Source organism: Drosophila biarmipes, chromosome X, assembly GCF_025231255.1.
Source record: "Drosophila biarmipes strain raj3 chromosome X, RU_DBia_V1.1, whole genome shotgun sequence".
Lineage (NCBI taxonomy): Eukaryota > Metazoa > Arthropoda > Insecta > Diptera > Drosophilidae > Drosophila > Drosophila biarmipes.
This window is the reverse complement of record NC_066611.1, coordinates 8,837,851-8,857,390: the sequence shown is the minus strand read 5'-3', so window position 1 is coordinate 8,857,390 and position 19,540 is coordinate 8,837,851. Positions and strand designations below refer to the sequence as shown.

General features: G+C 42.5%; 1 protein-coding gene and 1 non-coding gene across 10 annotated transcripts in view; both read right to left on the bottom strand.

Annotated features, from left to right (window-relative positions):
• The window catches only part of LOC108026293 (potassium voltage-gated channel protein eag), a 59,197-nt gene that overhangs the window by 36,715 nt on the left and 2,942 nt on the right, over positions 1-19,540 (bottom strand). For all 9 annotated transcript variants that reach the window (XM_050887076.1, XM_050887078.1, XM_050887093.1 and 6 more), the window contains exon 3: positions 3,775-4,395. In XM_050887076.1, coding sequence (XP_050743033.1) covers positions 3,775-3,853 — 79 coding nt within the window. In that variant the 5' untranslated portion in view covers positions 3,854-4,395. The remainder of the gene's footprint in view (positions 1-3,774; positions 4,396-19,540) is intronic.
• Positions 18,916-18,997, bottom strand: LOC122818692 (small nucleolar RNA U3). The gene has a single exon (XR_006368186.1). It is a non-coding gene; the product is annotated as a small nucleolar RNA U3 (small nucleolar RNA).

Genomic DNA, 19,540 nt, shown 5'->3' with positions numbered 1-19,540 from the left:
GCCTTCCCCTTTGCAGGGGGCTTTGCGTTCAATTTTAATGAGTTTGTTGCCAAACAAGGACAAACACACGGGTTTTTGCCTATTTGCAACTTGTGGACAAATCGAACAGGCCGCCAAGGGGTTGCAAATGCAGGGAAGGGCATGTTCCGGAAGCGTGAGGCATAAAGTCAACTAATTAAAAAATCTGCCTAAGCCAGTTGCTCTTTTTGGCAGTGTCTTTGGTCAGTTTATCGCCGACGTGGCGGAAAATTCGCAGCCCAAACAAACACCACAGAATGGGGGTCATCTCCCTCAAAAGCCCCCTTCACCATTTATCCTCCTTAAATTTTCCAACCCATTTACTCGGGATGATGGATTTCTTTGGGGAGGGGAATCAGGGGTTCGTTGGCTGTGAAATATTGTAATGAGCATGGTTTTTAGCGCCAGCAAATGGATCACAGAGATTTCCTTTGAAATCAATCTAGCAAAGTGTTTCTAGTATTCGTTTCTTACTACCTTTAAATTCATTCCTTGGCCTAATTTGATACATTTGAAATTCCATTTCAATTTTGGAAACTGAATTCCAAAAGTTTCGTTTTATTTTCATAGCTTTTTAATGTTATGAAAATTCCATATTTATAATTTAAAGTGGTATTATTGAGTGTGCAACAGAAATGTTAAGAATTTTAAATGTCATGTTAGGTGTCTAAGAGTATGCAACAATATTTTTACAAATCAGTAGCACGCGTAATTTACTGCACACTTTTAGATACCAAAAAGTATATTTGAAAGATAAATGAAAATCCAATCCTTTTTTAAAACACACTTGTATTTTAAAGCTAATCTAAGTTAAAAGCATTCATAGATACAGAATCGGGAAAAAACAAATTGCCTAAATGGGCTTTTATCGATATATTCAATTCGAAATAAATCAACAAAAAACTGGGACAGAGTCAAGGGCCAAGAAAGAGGGTTAAGTGCTGTAGACAGACGTATCGTGCAGACGTTCGAGTAAAGCCACGCATTTTCTGGGTCCTGCACTCCACTTGCCTGGTCCCTTTTCCTTATAAATCCCCCCGTACCATACATTCACCTACACTTCTACCTCAATCTGGGCCCGTTTTTATTTGTGTTTGGCATGGAAATCACATTAGAATCTATTGCTTCACCTGACGACCCATTTCCCCCAGCCATTTGCATTCCCGCCTTAATATGCCGCACTTACGGAGCCCCCTTTTCCCCGCCCCTGCCTGCATTTCCTTTATGGCATTTCCAGTTTGTATCTGTATCTGTGTCTGTATCTGTCCGTTTCAGGTCAGACTTTTCCTTTTCCTTCTCGGCGGCCTAAAGCCGTTTTACTTTTCTCCTCACTTGCGCTGCCAACGAAACGAAATCCTTTTGGAAAAGGCTTTGCATCTCCTCGGTAATCCGCTTTCGACATTTGCCGGGCGGGAAAATCTATATGGAAAACTATGCCTAGTTGGGAGTGGGCGGAGAAGGCGAAAGGAGCGCTGGGCCTACCTAAACCTATTGATGGCTCCTTTGCCCGGATGGAATCGGAGCTGAAGTGGGAAGTATCCGTCGCCTCGGCTCGATTCGAAATTGAAAGAAGCCCCAATAATATTTCAGCTTATTTTTCCTAATTGGGTCGATAGTGGAGCTTTAAATATGGCAATTTTGTGATCCAGTTGAGTACGGCAAAATAACCCCAAATTGAAGTTGATTTTAACTGAGTTTTGTGTGTTCCACTGGTGCTTTATGACTGGCATATTTGATTCTGCACAGAAAATACAGCTTAAAATCAGTTTGATTCAAATGAAATTGCAATTTTTAGGTCATCTTTTTGGTACACTTAAAAAAAGTAGGAAGTATGTCCAAAGATTTCACAGTTGATCAACATACTTTTCGGTAAGCATTCCAAATTTTATTTATTTTAAATATAGAAGCATTAAATTTAGCAATTATAGTTAATTTGAAGAGCTACATTGAAAAATGTTAGAGTGAAAGTGAAAAATGTATAAGTATTCTCTGTTTTTTCTTATTCAATAAATGTAATGTTTATACCTAATAAATTTAATTTTAATGTCTAATAAATTATATATCTAAAGTATAAGTGTAGACTTTTTTATCATTCTACCTTTTGCATATAATAGTAGTTTTAAAGAAGCTTCATAAGAATCGATGGCGTCAGTCTTATTGTTTCGATCTCCCTGCGGAATGGCTGTCTCGTTGTGCCATTTGGCACTTCCAATGCGTCAGTGGAGCCACTTTGCCGGACTTCCTCTGGCCGTGATTAACAGCAGTTGCCCGGAATACTTTCGGCCATTTGCATTGCGTCAGTCACATGCTCGCCTGGCATTGGAGTGCATCAATTGTTCGTCCATTTATGTCACTCCCCTGATCCTGCCCCGCTGCCTGCCCCCGGAAGCCATTCCCTAATGAGCCGGGCAGCAGGAGGAGAATGGGGGTTTTGTTAATTATCTCATGTTGTTTATGGCTGCATGTGTTGCCTTTGATGGCCGTTGTTGCCACTGCCACTGCCACTTTGATACTTTGCTACTTTGCTACATGCCAAATGGCAGATGGAACCTCAAGTTGCTGCGCCAACTGTTTGGCCAGGGGGCCATTTAGGGATTTATGCGATGGCTGATGCTGATGCTGATGTGCTGGCTGCCCCCAGAAGCTATCCCCGTTCGACTGCAGCTGAGCCCGCTGATGACCAGTTGGAAATCCGAGCTAAGTCGGAGTTTTCAGTGGTCTGCACTGCCATTTCCATGCTCCAAGCTCCCTGCACGAGCCCAACCCAAGCCCCAATTGGCCCACCCTAATTGAAAGTGTTGCCATTGACCGCAGGCCAAAAAGGGATTCCAGTGCCGGTTCTCGGTCTCCAATTGCCGAGCACCTTCCGGACTTTCGCCCACTTTGCACCGCAACTTTCGCCCGCACTCCCCACTCCCCATTCGCCACAGTGCAACAATTCAATTTCACTGAATCGGACATTTCTCGGTCACACGTGCGTGTGTGCCATTGCTCTCGAGTACGAGTGCTCTATTTATAGCTCATTTCCCTCTTTCCATTTTCTCATTTTCCCCAACCCACACACACAGACACACACTCGCAGCATCCTGTTCATGTTGACAACTTAACGGAAAATTCATTTCACACTCTCGCACTTTTGCAGACCCAAAAGGTCGCCCCCTCGCACACTGGCAACCAACCGATAATTGTGTGGCATGCGTAAAATGCCGATTGCATCGAATGTGCGATGCAACGAAATGTGGCGATTTCAGTTAAAGTCCTTGCGAATGCTCGGTGCAAATATCTGGATTTCTGACGCTCAGACGCCGTTGACCTTATGGTTAACCTCGCTGGATAGTGTATCGATAATTAATCTTAATTGGAGGAAAATTGAAAAGCCTTTGAGGAAAACCATGTCGTTTGAAATAAATTGATGAACCCTTTCGAAATCAGCACACTGTTTGCAGAATTGTTATTCACATGAAAAAAAAGAGGTAAAAATTAAATTAAAATAAAGTTTGGCAAAGATACTGAAGACGCTTTTTATGATGCTTAAAAGTATGCAACTAAAAATTACCCAACTGCATAGACGATGGATTTATTTTGAAAGACAATATCCTTTTTCTTGTTGCATACTTTTAGACGTATTTGTAAGTGTTTTCAACGCCCTAACGATTTTTTATGCTTCTAAAAAATAAACTCCTTTACTTTGTGTTCCCCCGCCAAGAAGGCACATGCCCCCCGAATTCGCGAGATAGAAATGCTTGGAATACTCACGCTGCGAATTGGAGCGCCGGATGATGTTCTCGAGGAATGTGTTCTGCGGCGCAACCAGTCCACGTCGTCCGCCAGGCATTTTGCCTCCTACACGCTACGCGCCGGGCTGCCCAATCCCCGCCTGCTCCTGCTCCTGCTGCTCCCGTTGTCCCGTTTTGCTGGCCCTGGTGTCCTTCCACTCCCAGTTTCACTCTCACTTCCGCTGACAGCTGGCCTCCTGGACGCAGAGTTGCTCTGACAACTGACAGGTGCTGACGGCTGACAGTTGTCAGCTGATGGATAGATGGCCGGCGGAGGTGCTTCCGGTCCCTGGATCCAGGCTCCTGTATCCTGGCTCCCGGCCTCCACAGGATGTTATGGAAGGGGGATCGATCCGGGTCCGAATCCAATCTTAAGTAGTCTTGGATCTGGCTCATTCGAATTCCGCAGCGGGGAATCCGCTTCCCCGAGTGTCCGTCATTGTGATGCTGTCTCGCTCTCTCTCTCTCTCTCTCTCTCTCGCTCGCTCACTTTCTCCCACTTTCTCTCACACACACACACTCACTCACTCAATCTCTCACACACATGCGGGAAGAGATGACCACTTGACCATTCATACAGTCTTATCGGTTGCATATGGCACTGTGGAAAATAGAAAGGAAACGATAAATGTAATTAGATAATGTATCAACTATGTGGGTATAAATAAAAACCCTAATTTTTATCAAACATAAAAGAAAAACGTTCCACAGATGTGAAATGGGTTTTTAAATCAATTTTAAATTCTTCCGTTTCCAAAAGTATGCAACAATATATTTTAAGCTCCCAAGTAGAGTGCATTGATTCTGAGAGTCGACTATCCTTTATACACTTCATACTTTCAGTGCCTTCCATGTGCCAAGATAATTTACAATTTCTAATTTAGGAATAAAGTATTTCTTTGAGGCACCATAAAAAGTTATATTTTTTTGCTTAAAAATGCTACAAGTGTTTCTATTATACTCAAACAAAATATGAAAAATGTGTGCAACATAAACTTAGTATGTATAAAAGCTTAAACAAGATACCTATGCCAAGATAAGTGAACATTTATGATAGCTCAAAGAGCAGCTGGCCAACTTGCAAATTACACACAAAGCCTTGGCTTTTATTGAAAACATTTGCCAGATATAAAATATCAGACAAACACGCATTGGACTACATTGCATTTTGAGTGGGCTTAAACTCGTTTAATCCCCTGCTCTTTCACCTTGCAATTCGACACCGAGAAGGTGGCACAATAAATTGCATTTACATACATTTATCAGGCATTTATTGCAACCACAAATTAAAGCGCACTTTTTTTTTATATCAAGCAAAAACACCTCTTAAAGAGGTAAAAATATAATGAAGATCGCACCTTCAACAAACAAAAGTTCTGATACCAAGTTTTGCGACGAAAATGCTTTTGAGATCACTTAATATATAAATGCACTTTCTCCATTCTGCACGCTTTATCAAAATCAAACAACTAAGCAAGACATATTGAGCTTCGACACTACGCGGACTGTCGTCCACAGTGATCACAGCCAAAAAGACCGGCTGTTTTATCAATCCCTATCACTGAAATAAAAAATACAAAAAAAAAATGCCAATTGCCAAAAAACGAGCTCGGCAAGGTATGACATTCCACGATCTGACGTTTAGTTCCTTTATAGCAGCCAAAAAACTGCTTTTTTATGCCGGAAAATGGGATTCAGATATTTTTAAGGGGGTGCATCGTAAATTTATTCTAAAAATCTGAAAGGTTGAAAAACTCTAGGTTTGGAATGGCAATAGATTGGAAATTAGACAACGAGCTCGGCGAGGTATGACATTCCACGATCTGACGTTTAGTTCCTTTAAAGCAGCCAAAAAACTGAATTTTTTTGGCGGAAAATGGGATTCAGATATTTTTAAGGGGGTGCATCGTAAATTTATTCTAAAAATCTGAAAGGTTGAAAAACTCTAGGTTTGGAATGGCAATAGATTGGAAATTAGACAACGAGCTCGGCGAGGTATGACATTCCACGATCTGACGTTTAGTTCCTTTAAAGCAGCCAAAAAACTGAATTTTTTTGGCGGAAAATGGGATTCAGATATTTTTAAGGGGGTGCATCGTAAATTTATTCGAAAAATCTGAAAGGTTGAAAAACTCTAGCTTTTGAATGCCAATAGATTGGAAATTAAACAACGAGCTCGGCAAGGTATGGCATTTCTCGATCTGACGTTTAGTTCCTTTATAGCAGCCAAAAAACTGAATTTGTATGCCGGAGAACGGGATTCAGATATTTTTAAGGGGGTGCATCGTAATTTTTTTGGAAAAATCTGAAAGGGAAAAACTCTGAGTTGGAATGGCAATAGATTGGAAATTAAACAACGAGCTCGGCAAGGTATGGCATTCCTCGATCTTAACAGCTTAGACATTCTAGGTTTGAATGCCAATAGATTGGAAATGTCCTTTAAGTTCTTGCAATGCTGAGGCATTAAGACCCAATTACACGGGGACAGAAGAGATTAGGTCCTGAACAATGTGGAATTATTTGGTTTGGTAATTGGCCCGAAAACTGTTAGATGACAAACTAATGACAGTTCTTAATTCGGGAAATTAATTTGGGCATGTAAGGCATTTATAGTAGATCAATTAGACCCGACAATGTGTGTGTGTGTGTGTTCGAGGCCTCTTTCTTCTTGCGGCCTGCACACATGCCACATGCAAATTTGCTGTCAAGTGGCATTAATATGCAGTTTATGCAATTTAAATTCGGTAACATTAAGTATACGCAACGTGCAAGCCGCCCATAACCCGTTTCATTGATTTGTGCAGTTGAGCAGAAGTTGTGCAATATTTGCACAAGTTTCGCAATTAATTATGATGTTCGAACAGACAACCGGGCGTATGCGCAATGCTCGTACTCGTGGCATTGTTTCGGCTTATCTCCCTCGCCCACTGATACACAGACAATGCCATTTGAAATCTTGTTCCCCGATAAGTGGCATAATTCGCACATAACTCTCCTCGGCCAAAGTCAGCCCCAATCCCCATTAAGTGCACCCTAATGAGCAGTCGACCTGCCATCAGCTGGCTGCCTCAATTACGCAACTCGATTAGCCAATTATCAGCCGGGCCGGCGAAATAGGGCCGCAATAAAATCCAAGGAATAACCGGAGTGCAGCAACAAATTGACTAATTAAAGAAGACAGCCGAACAAAGTTGGCTGTCGAGCAAAGTTGATTCACTTGTCCAACACGCACTAATTACAAAGTGCAGGAAGTTCGCCGGGGAGGAGGAGCAGGCGCAGGATCCAGGGATCCCGGGAGCAGGGCAGAAGCTCCTGACAGGCAGGAACAGACTCATTAGGATCAGATTGAGAGCCGGGCTGAATTGGCAGCAGCACGGGCAGAGCCCGAGGAGGCAGGAGCCGAAACATGAGGATTATGAATAGCTGGCATCGGGCAAACCAAGACATCGCCAGGATGCATTCGTTAAACAAGCCTGCGCAACAAGATGTTGGCATTCAAGGGTTAAATGTTATCTGAGTGCAGGAGTCTGATACACTGACAAAAGTTTGCCTCACAAGGTAAATTCATTGGCTATAATTTGTACCATTGAATAATGGAAGTTGTGGCATTAAGAAGTCGTGTTTCTGGAAATGCCTCCCTTTGAAAAAGATATATATCTTAAAAATTAGAGAATATCTATTGGATCAGTTCCTTCTCTCTGTGTTTAAATAAGGCTTAGATTTCTCAAAGGTAATGGTAAAAGATTTTCTACTTTAATAAGAGCGTTGTGGTCGGTTTTAAGGGCTTGAAATTTCCAATACAGCCACTGCCAAAGCTAAAAAAATAATCAAAAATTAAAAAATACACCTGATATACATACATCCCATTTGCAAGCTAAGGTCTTTTCACTCGCTATAATGTCCTTACTGAAATTACCTTTAAATACTGTTACATATTTCAGAGTCTAGATGGAACTTCCTACCAGACGTATTATCATAAACCCCAGCAATCGTTGCTTAAGTCCCTAGTTAAGGGTTCTAAGTGTTAGCAATTTCTTAAATCGCCGCATCAGAAGTTATCCCTTCGAAAATACACACTTCATAAACGTACGCCCCAATTACAATCCAAGTTTTTCCGACTTAAAACAATTTCCAGCTTAAATTTACCTTTAAATACTGTTACATACTTCAGAGAACTGAAAACGAATTCCACACTTCCCAGTGAATGCCCCACCAAAGGTACTTACCTAAGACCCTCTAGATAAGGAAACCCCCTTTGCAGTACAAGTTTTTGCAATTTGCCGTAATTCCCTTTTTGAAATTACCTCTAAACTGTGTAAAATTACCCCAACCAAATGGCCAGAATTGCAATTATTGTGGGGGTCTTTCGTCGTGAAAGCATTTCATATTCAATTTTTCACCCAGCCAAGATGCCCCGGCCCCGGCAGAGTCCCTCCCCCGAAAGTTGTTTGGCGAGGGGGAGCGCCACAACTGTTGCACAGTGGAAATAGACATCCGAATTTCCAGTGACTCCGCACACGGATCCCGATCCCCCTGACACTGAGCCCCTGCGCTCCTGCAGGGCTGCTGGCTGAGCTCAGTAATCTTTAATTTCATTAAAATTCAAGCAACGGCAACGACAGCTTCCCTTTGTCCTGGTCGCCAGGTCCTTGTTGTTGGACTACGGACTACGGACTGCGGACTACGGACTGCGGACTACGGACTATGGATGTTGCCAATGTTGCTGCTGCCGTAAGTGCTTATTAGAGGGCGAAAGGAACACTTCAGTGTAAGCGGGGAGCGCTCTCAGGCATTTATGAATTTTCCGGCTTTAATGCGTGGCCCAGGAGCAGCAGGGAGCAGCAGGGAGCAAAAGGGGGCGAAAGGGAGCAGGAGGAGCTGGCCCAGTGGCCCAGTTGGAGCAGCAGGAGCGAAGGGAGGTCAGTAGATGGATCTCGGTGGCTGGCTGGCAACTAGTAACTGGCATAAACTTTACCAACAATGCCGCCCCTCGTCATCCGCCTCGTTTTACACCCTTCATTGGCTGGCTTATCCTGTCCTAGTAGCTCCTGCTCCGCTCCTGCTCCTGCTCCCAGTCCGTACAATGCATATAATTAACTGCAACTTGCAGCTCCGTGTTTGCCACAGGCATAATGGACGCAAATTCAAAGCTGATCCGGAGTCGAGGCATCTTCTTTTGAAGAGCTAATGAACCGTGGATTATGATGCAAGTTCTGCGGCAATCAATTATAACCCTCACACAAAGTTGAAGCTTCCGGTGGGGATTAAAACATTAAAAAAACTTTAAGTTGGGGAAATTATGGAAGCCTAACAATAATATTATTAAGATCTTTTATAAATGATAATTAAGGTGTCTAAAAGTATGCAATATTATTTTTCCCAGGGCATGCTATTAGACACCTTAGTAAGAGCCTTTAAAACCAAAGACATTCCTCCAAATCAAGCGATTTCTGATCTTTATTTACATTTATTTACTTAGGGTGTCTAAAAGTATGCAACAATGTAGTATGCCATTCTACCGTATTACGTCTACCTTTCTTACAGCATTATTTTAGTCTTAAATTTATTAAGGTAAGTGGTTTACAAACGCCCAATTGTAAATTGCAAATAGAGTAATTCTTTTGGACCTTTTTTATATTCTCAACCTTTTACTGTACCTTAAAATATCTAAATAAACATTGAAAGTTGAAAGAGGACTAGGAGGTGTCACGCAGGCCAAACTGCTCAGCTGAACGATCACCGGCAGGCAAACAAACACTTGTGAAACGCACTGTACTGAGTGGCGTCAATTTAAGGACCAATCGCAAATCGCCCACTGACGTCACGAGCCAAAAAGGAGGCAAAATAGGAACGGAAAGTCAAGCCTCTCAGCACTCGCCTATTTATAATAAATGGAATGTCGCCACGCCCCTCAATATGCCCGCCCCCCGTTTCAGGCGCCCTCCTCGGCTGACACACTTGCCACATGCCATGGCCCCTATTTTCCACCAATTCCCACAATTTTCCCCATCCCAGCCCTTTGCACCTTGCAACACATGAAAAGCGAGAGGAGTTTCGCTTGCAGTGTGTGTGTGTGGTGTGGCAAGGACCAACTACAACTATTTTGGACGTATATGGCAGCCACTGTGCCCGCTGCACTGAAAGAAATTATCTACCAAATCATTTTCCATTTTAAATAGAGGTAAGTTCTCTTTTGCAACTCGATATTTATTTATTTGTAATTGCTTAAAAATATTATACAAATAAAAAAGTAAAGTAGTAAAGTCCCATAAAACTACTAAAATTGTATCTTTTTCTCTCTATTTTTTCAAATGTTTAATGTTTAATGTGCAAATTGATGGGTCTTTCGACTGGGTTCTTAATTTTTCAGAGGCCCAGGAGACAAAGTATTTAGGTAGTCGATGCAACAGCTCTTTTCTTCCAGTCTGCTGACGTTTTCGTTGGCGGTGGCGACTGAGTGACCACGAGAAAGGAGCAGGACACACGATGCCACAGGATGACGCTCACCTTGCCCCACAAAGCGCAGCATCAGCAGCAGAGGCGTCGGAAAGGGGGGCAAATGGAAATGCGGAAGGACGGAAATGCAGGGGGGCGACTATACATTTTAATTTGTTGCAGCTCTAAGAGTTCGTACCCCCGCCTTGTCCCTGGCCGCCCCTGTGGACCAAATTCCCCTGAAGCCGCCCTCTCATTTTATGGCTCACTTCAAGTACGTCATAAAAATTAACATGAGAGGGTCAAGGGGGCGTTGGCCAAAGGATAAGGAGCAGCTAAGATGGCTGTGAATCAAATGGCACGGGATAGGGATTGCTCGGGGTTAGGTAAGAACTTTAACGATCTTCTCTGTGACAAGTATCAGCATTTTATTCCTAAGTTTCCTCCCCTGCAAGTTTGCTTGAACATAAGTCATGAATCTATAATTTCGTAGCCACTGATAATTGCCTTATTGTTTTTTAAAGCCTTTTCCTATCATTCTCAATTGCATTTTTGTATAAAGTAAGAAAACTCTTTTAAATGTATTATTTAGGTGCCTAAAAGTAGGCATTGCAAAAAGGACAGTCATCTTTCCGAATGAACTGAGTGTACTTCTGAGTTCAAAATATATATGATTTTATCTGTAGATCTTCCAACTTTTTTAGACTAGACAGAGCACTGCCCACAATTTTTGAACTAGAACCTATGCCTCGACTGCCCTCCATCCCCCACCTCCGATCACTGGAACTTTAAGGACGAATCAAGCTGGTCCATATCCTTTCACTCACACTCACGTGCATATAGACATTTTCACATGCACACCCCCGCACCGCCGCACCGCCCCTCGCCCATTCATTCGGATTTAATTTCCGGTGTGCTGCGTTCGGCTTTCAAATATTAATAGAGCCCAGGCATTATTAATGAGATGGTGTCATCAAGAAAATGAAGCTGCCCCTGCGATGTGTAAGCGAGCAGCATCCGCAGCCCCCGCCTCATGTGCCGCACACATTTCGGCTCACCTTTGGATACTTTGCCATTGTGGACTATTCAAAAATTTATAAACTTTTTGCCATTCGCTTTCCGTTCCGGTTCAACTTGGCTCGGGCGTCTAAGCCAAAGCGCAGGGACAGCAGCAGAGCGAGATAGAGAATTTCTGAGCAGGTGAATTTGGTAGCAGAATCCCGGGCATTGGCTAATTACCCAGTGGGTCCGAGCGGAGTGTTTCTGACATTGCGCTAAATGCGTTTGTGTTTGGCCACTGCACATGCACCTTGCCATTCCCATGCCCATCCCCAGTACCATTTCGCCCAAACCAAGGCACTCACATTTTTCCAATATTCGCTTTGGCAACAAATTTTACGCTCTGTGGACAAATCATTGTTATCCCCCGCAAAATGAGAGGGGCCCCCATCAGGCCACATAATACGTTTTGTTCCGCCCCTCGGCTACACACATGTATATTCCATTCGGAAAGCACAATTGTTGCAACAATTACACAAACACAAATGCAGGGGAAACCAAAACAAAGCCGCAGAGCGCGGGAGGGGAAAATTGCAGGGGGTGTTGGGTGGGTGGAAAAGCGGCAAACAGAAAACAAAGCTCACGGGGACAATAGGCTCGGCTGGGTGGCTGACAACGGGGGCTGCGGGGGCTGGAGGACCCCCGGCAGACAAAAAAAAGCAGACGAAGAACAGACCAAGGATGCGATGGCCGCAGGACAATGGAGCTCCGCCTCCTGCTTTCCCCAGAAGAAGGGCTACTTGGATTCGATTGAATTGGTTGCTCTGATGTATCAGTTGGTTATAGCACTCCTTTCTGGATCCAACCGAGCTTTCATAAGGGGTCCAAAGAGCAATGTTTACTTAGGATTCAGGAATGGGATAAATTATTGCATACTCTTGGGCTGAATTTTAAGTGATTTCAAATCAAAGAAAAAGTACAAGCGAATGAAATGGTATCCTGGAATCGATTTCCTTTTTCGAATAACTTAATCTCTGACATCGTCAATTGCACAAGTGACCTGATACTGACTTTTGGTCTGTGATTTTACAGCAAAAATGAGTTTATAAATGCCTACCAAACCATTGACAGGCTATAAATTAAAGTCAACTATTCCAAATTCATTGTAAATTGAAACTGAACTTCTGCTAGAGATTGGTTGTTCCCAATTAAATAAAGTGGCTTAGTTAACATTTAGGAAGTGCTAAATTTAAATGTTTTAGGCATTTTACATTCAATTTTTTTGCAGCTTAGCAAATCAACATTAAATACTTTTAATTAAAATGACTTAGAGATGAGAAGCTAAGCCAATAAATGTATTTTAAATTGATTTGCCATCAATATTTCGAGGAAATTAATTAGGTTTATTCAGTTACATAAACATCCCTATCTTGGTTGCTCGACAATTGTGAAGTGGGTTTAAAAGTGAGAAGTTAAGCTGCCAAATCTAAAAGGCTTATATTGATTGAACTGTCAGTCGTTTTGCAGTCATTACTTCCATAGCTATAAAAAGTTTAAATTAATCCGCATTATGCTGGCCACTCTAAGTGGTTTTTGGTAATCGAACTGTCAGTCCGTTTGTAATCATTGCAATATATAAAATGCATTGGATTTAAGCAATTTAACCGGCTTTAACTGGAGCACACAAAACGCTGCAAAAAGTAATAGAACAAAAAGCAGCTGAAAAACGACGCCGATTTTTCTGCAGAAGGTAAATCAAGTCGATCAATCAGAAGCCATCCTTATAAATTAAAGTCAAACAGGTTACCGGAACGCCCGACCGTCGGTCCTGGGAGTCCTTCTGACCACCGCCACAAAAGGTCAGGAGTTCCAAGAAGGCGGGTGCAATCAGCTATGGTCAAAGACCCGGCGATGGGGGGAGGAGGGCCCGTTCTCGAAAGGATTCCCCGATTCCTCGGAGCCCCGCAAATCCCCCCGTATCCTCGATCCCACAAAGGGCCGACCGCCGACGCATTTGGCGCCTAGGGCTGGGCTAATTGATTGACATTTCCTGTCGCAGCCCAGGCCCCTCGTCCTTTGTTTCCCCGTTCCCAGGGAAATATATGTGCCCAAGTCACTGCTACTTGGGTATGCGCATAAATACATATACTTAACCTTGATTTTGCCAAGTCGTCAGCCCGTTGCCTGGGGCCTCCGACTGGAACTGCTAACTGAAACTGCGACTACGACTGAAAGTGCACTTGGAAAAATATATCTTTATACCTTAAAATTATATCTTACAGAACTACTTTCCTATCAATAGATGCATAAAAGCCTCAAAATAAGCAAAATAGTAATAATAATAATATGAGTGGCCAACACTGATTTTGATGCTTTGTTTGGGATTTTCCAACACTTAATTTTTTAAGTTTAAATGAATACATAATCTTCAAGGCAAATATAAGCCATTTCATATATCTAAACATTGCCTTTTAGATTTTTTAACTGTTTTTGGTGTTAGCATGACCATGATCTATTTATTATTAAAATTCTGATCAGCACTGATTTCTCATCCCTTTGGAGTTTCTTAACACTGTCTTTTTTAGGACGTAGATAAAACCTTTTTAAATATCTATCTTAGATGTTTTGCTTGTTTTTGGCGATAGCATGATTTAGTATTAAGCAGCGACTACAATAAATTGTAAAAGAGAAACCATATTTTTTGCCCTGTGGAACTGAAACTGGGCCTGACTTTTGCGTGCCAAGTTGGGCCGCCTTGGCCGGGCTGGCAAAGTAGGGCAGCCATTTCATTAACCCAAGACAACAAAAAAACAGGCTCGAAAGAAAGTCTATTTTGGGATTCCCCATTCCCAAGAACCATATTTCAGTTGAAGGAGATTGCATTGAAGACCTGGGGCTGGCCACTTCTCCGAAATCCAACTGCAGCGGGTGGAATCGAACTTGTACCTTGGAGGCCAGCCATTTCAAAGCCCCCTACAAGAGCTCAGAGAACATTATCTCCGACTAATGCCGCGGATGCCGGGGATAATGCGTCCTATTTGTCTCCGCTCCTCTGAGTGAGTCATTTTTATTCATATTTTGTAGTTAATTAGGCGGCGCCAGTGCCAAAAGCATTTCGGCATATGAAAAATAAATGGAGATGAGTACTCATTAAATTAATGGTGTGGGAGAGCGAGGGGGAGTAGCAAGATTTTCCCACACACTTTCTCCGGAAAAAGCCCAAGCAAGCTGTGCCCTCGCATTCGCTGGCCTTTTTATGTTTTATAATTAAAATTTAAAATTCCTGCAGGCTTTACGGGACAAATAAGTAAGCAAATAAAATATAAATATAAAGTTTGTTTCATAATTTGTCAGTTTTAAATGAAGTTTTTATATCTAAAGACCTCGAACAATGGATTTCTAAAAGCTTATTAGGAAAGCGAATTCAAAATACATTAAAGTGTTGAAAGAGCTCTTTAAATTAGGCTTCACATTCCATTTTAAACGCTTAAATCCCGCCAAGTTTGCTTGAGTTTAGTTGGGCTCTCGCCCTTTTTGCAGATTATGTCCCCAGCCCAATAACCGATACACCAGTACCCGTTTGCCCGTTACCCGTTAGCCGTTTGCTGACCGTTTGAGCCCGTTTACGTGGCGCGGGCCAGATGTGATTTGATTTTATTGTTGCGGCGGCTTATCAGCTTTTGGCCTTAGCTCACGGCTCACTTGGCTGCCTTTGGGCCCTCTTTTGCCTTCCTTCCTTCCCTCCTCCCCATCTCCCCACCCAACCTCTTTTCCATTTTTCTCGTTTCCCTTGCTTTTCCCCCTGCTTTTTCCTCAGTGGCAAATTCAATTTGATCTTTTTATCGATTAATTTGGCCTAGGCTAAAGCCGAGGCTCTCCTTGCTCCCTCTCGCTCTCTGGCCATCTCCCTCTTTTCCCGCTAGCCATCTCTTTCGCCGCCGCTGTCTCGGTCTCTATCTTTGTCTCTGCCTCCCTATCCAATTAGACTTTGGTGCCCGAAACGAGCAGTGCAATAAAACCCACCGACAGACACATTTAAAGATAGTGTTGCACCTGGGCAAGTCGTTGCCTCCTTGTTCGCCTCCTCCTTGGATTTAACCCCCGTTTCCCACCCCCTTTTCCCGCCCCCTTTTCCGCCGCACGCAAGGTCAGTGCGGCGCACGTAAGTATGCAACACATAATTTTTGGCCCGCTTTGCATGGCGTTTCTTGCATGCAACTTCGTTTCTGCCTGGCTTTTCGGGGGTTGGGGGGAGCGTATCCTTGTGCCGATTGCTCCGAAAGCAGTCCTTCGGCCTCTCCTCCCAATAGGAAAAAAAATGGTTGGCACGCCCACCGAACATTCTAAATATAGCTAAGCCAGTCTCAGACTTAGTCTCCGATTCTCCACTTTGAAGTTTCCCCAATAACTTCTTGGCTCCGCGGCTTTGCACTGAAAACTAAGCGAGCTACCATTTTGATATCCTAGTTTATTTTAGGGTTTTCTTAATCTGCAGAAAGTTGAACCCCAACTGCACTCCTATAACTTTTTCAATTCAATTTCAGTTGTATAATGACACATATCAATCTGCACTAGTATAAATCCCTCTCTTACGTACTGCTCCAACTTCTTTTCCAGTGCACCAGAAATGACTCAGAGGCCGCTTTCCCGCTGCTCCCCTTTTTTCCGATGGCGAAATCGAAAATCGAAAGTGTGCCAAGAAAGACGAGAGGCGAAAGGCAAATGGCAACAAAGGGAAATTGTGTCATAAAAACTTTTTCGATTGCGCCACGCGCAACCAAAGCAACACTAACAGCAGCACTAACACCCGTACTAGCAACAACAGCAGAAACAACAACTTGAGAACTTCTGGCCAGGGACTTTTGTCTGCTTTTCTTCTCTTTTTCGCCGCCCCTCTGCCCGCAAAAGGGGGCGGGGCGGAGGAGGCTGCGAAAAACTCGAGACTGGCCAATTTATTCAGCTTCTTCTGCTGCCGCTGCTGCTTCTGTGATGGCATATTTACTTGTCATGGCTAAAAGCAAAGCTTACGCCAAAAAATATTGACACAGTAAGAAAACGCTCACACACACACACTGCCATGCACATGATAAGCAAACAATAGGCCAAAGCAAGGCAAACAACAAAAAGAAGGGAAAACGTGAAAAGAACAAGAGCAGCAAGGCAAAAAAGAGCTGAAAATCGAAGAAGAGGCAGCCATAATAGGGCATCCCTTTCCCACACTTTTCGGGGGATCCCCCACAAACACACTCAAACACACACACACTCGCACGCACGGCGACAATAAGTGTAATAGTTTTACAGCGCCCGCCGAAAAGTATGCTGCGACAGTTGGGCGGTCGACAAGCTGGCGTCTACAGTTTCAGAGCGACTGAAACCAGAAAACAACTTTAGAAGCCATTGGCCTGAAAAGTTTTCAATTTCCGGTCGCTTACATTCGACTTCGATAAACAAGTTATTGAGGCTTCTGCAATAAATACGCAATGGATATCATTCGCAACTTGTTTTAAATACCTGTGGTCTGCGAAATGGAAGTCCTCGACTGTAGCTTTTCATTCGTTTAATGAAGTTATGTGGTTATTGCAACCAAAACACCCAGCGGCGTCATTTAAAATTGTTAAACATATTTGTGGTTTGCGAAAAAATGATAATTGCAAAACTCTTACACAGTTTAAATTCGAATAAGGTAGTTAGTTGTAGTTAACTATGCCCCATGTATAAATACATTATATAGCGTAGTTTTGAGTTTCATAAATGTTTGGGGATGTAAAGCAATTATTAAAAATAATTCATCCGATTTTTTAGCACAGGTAATTGGGATATGAATGAACTTTTCTTTATTATTAAGTAGTTATTAAAGGTACGGCCATAAGGAATTAAAAAACATTAAGGTATAAAAATCTAATATTTTAAGCCCAATGATAGTATCGTAAAATAGGCTTCAAAATTAAAATAAAAACTATCTTGTATTTAAAATAAACATATCAAATGATTTATTTCTTTTCAAGTGATAGTATCGTAAAATAGGCTTCAAAATTTACAAAAATAATAATATATCTTGTATTTAATGTATGTTAATACCGAATGATTTATTTCTTTTCAAAGCTGCAGTAAATATTTTTGTGCGTAATAGCGTTTGGGCTTGATTTTTAAATGTTTTGAAATAGTAATAAAACATTTTGAATTTGAATGACCTTTGCTAGTAAAATTTAAATTTAATTTATTACTTAAACATTATTAAGTATTCAAATTGAAATATACTACTTCGCAGCCACCGATGATAATTTATTTAATCTTCTGGTGGACAGAATTGGTTCGTCTTAGGTCTTAGCCTTTTTTGCAGACTGCCTTTATTTTCTTTTTTAATTATTTCTGCGGCTTGTTGGCTCTGGCTCTCCGGCTAAAAGCTTTCCGGGTGGGCGGAAAGGCCACGCCCGCCGCCGCCGCCTTTGCCGCCTCTGCCAGCCCGGCAGAGCAGCCGGGTACAACACGAAATTCATAAATTAATGCATGGCGTGTTGTTGGCTATTAAAAGCAATGAGCAAGCACATGAGAGGGAAGGTCTTGAAGGAGCGGGACACACAGATACACTGGCTCACTGGCACACAAACAGCTTAGGGACTAACCCGCACACACTCACATTCGGCCGGGCACATTAACATAAAAACGACATCCAGCCAAGGGCCGAGAGGAGCAGAAACCAAAAAGCCAAAAACTGGGGAAAGCCAGCAGAAAAGGCACAAAAAGCTGAGGAGCAGCAGCAGCAACGGAGAAATAAATGAATTTACATATTGCGCACGTGCTTTGGCGAGCTCCCTTCGCTTTTCCAGCTTCTTCAGATTCGGATTCAGGTAGGGCTGTCAAAAATATATAAAACAATCCAAATGTATTTCCTAAAAGATTGAAAATACGTTAAAAGCTGGCCAGCTTTCCGTCACAGTGGGATATCATTGCATACTTTTGGACACCCTTTAAAGAGGTTCTTAACATGCAGAAAAGAATCTACATATTTTAACTTTATTATTTTCTAGAATTCAATAAATCATAGCACATTAAGAAATATTCAAATTATAGTTATCATAAAATATAAATCTTGGGAAAGGCAATAAAAGGTCGACAGCCCTGGCTTGCAGCTTCTTCGGGCTCTGTTTTTCCGGGGAAGCTGGCTAGGGACTTTGCTCCAATTTTATGGCGACAGGACGGCGTGCCCATTCGCCCCAATGGCTGCCAAACTGTGGCCACATTTTACATATGTAATTGTCCGTATTCCCCCCCATGGGCACCTGCCAACTGCCATGGGCGGGTGCTGAGGGGGCGGTTACAGCAGCGCTTTGATGGCCAGTGGAATGTTAATAAACTTGTTTTGATACGACAGCCAGATCTCGGGCACAAGGTCAACGAGGACAAGGACGCGAGGAGCGAGTCCTCGCAGCTGCCAGGCAAAGAAGCCCCAGCCACGGCCAAAAGCCAAGCCAAACAGTCTGACAATCTGACAGGAAGTCAGCAGGTGGTCCAACTGCTCGTTCTACTGAGCAGCGATAAGTGCTGCTGGCTGCACAAAGAAAAATCTAAATAAATTAAGAAGGAATCTGCTAAGTGGGGCCCGGAAAAATAGTATTTATTCTATTGAAAGGTGCTTACAAGTAGGCAATGAATAGTGAGTCGTATATTTAATTGCATACTTTTAGACACCTTGCTTTAAACTCGGTTTTCATCTAGTGTGAAAGTATGTGAAGACTGACTACAGAAATGATCCTGTGAAGTATAGTTTAAACTCGGTGAAAATGCAATATTTATGTTTACAAGCCTGTAAGTAAGCAATGAAAATAGGAATCTATTATTTAATTGCATACTAGTAGACACCTTGCCCTTAACTCTCTAAAAATTCAATATGCAGAGGATATGAAAGAGTATTACAAGCCATTGGTGGCACATTTTCTTGTCAGAACCGAATTAACTTCTAGAATGGAATAAACGGCCAATAAAAATAGTAAATCATGGGAAACTGTCACATAAATGGACGCTTTTCCGCTCAGTGTAGATAGCAGGCAAAACGATAATGCAGTTAGCAAGGGGCAGAGGGGAGCGGGGGAATGCAACGCCAGCCGGAAACGGAAGCCACGGCAAGGCAGCACGGATGCCAGCGGATGTCAAACATAAAACATTTGCGGAGGGTCAGGGGAAAAAGAATAGCGACGGGTGGCAGCTAAACATTTCACATATTTTATGGAAATCCAACAGCAAATATTTTAAGTCCCCGAGCGGTACGAAATGTTTGATTTTTCCAACGAGTATAAATTATTTTGTAAATCTGT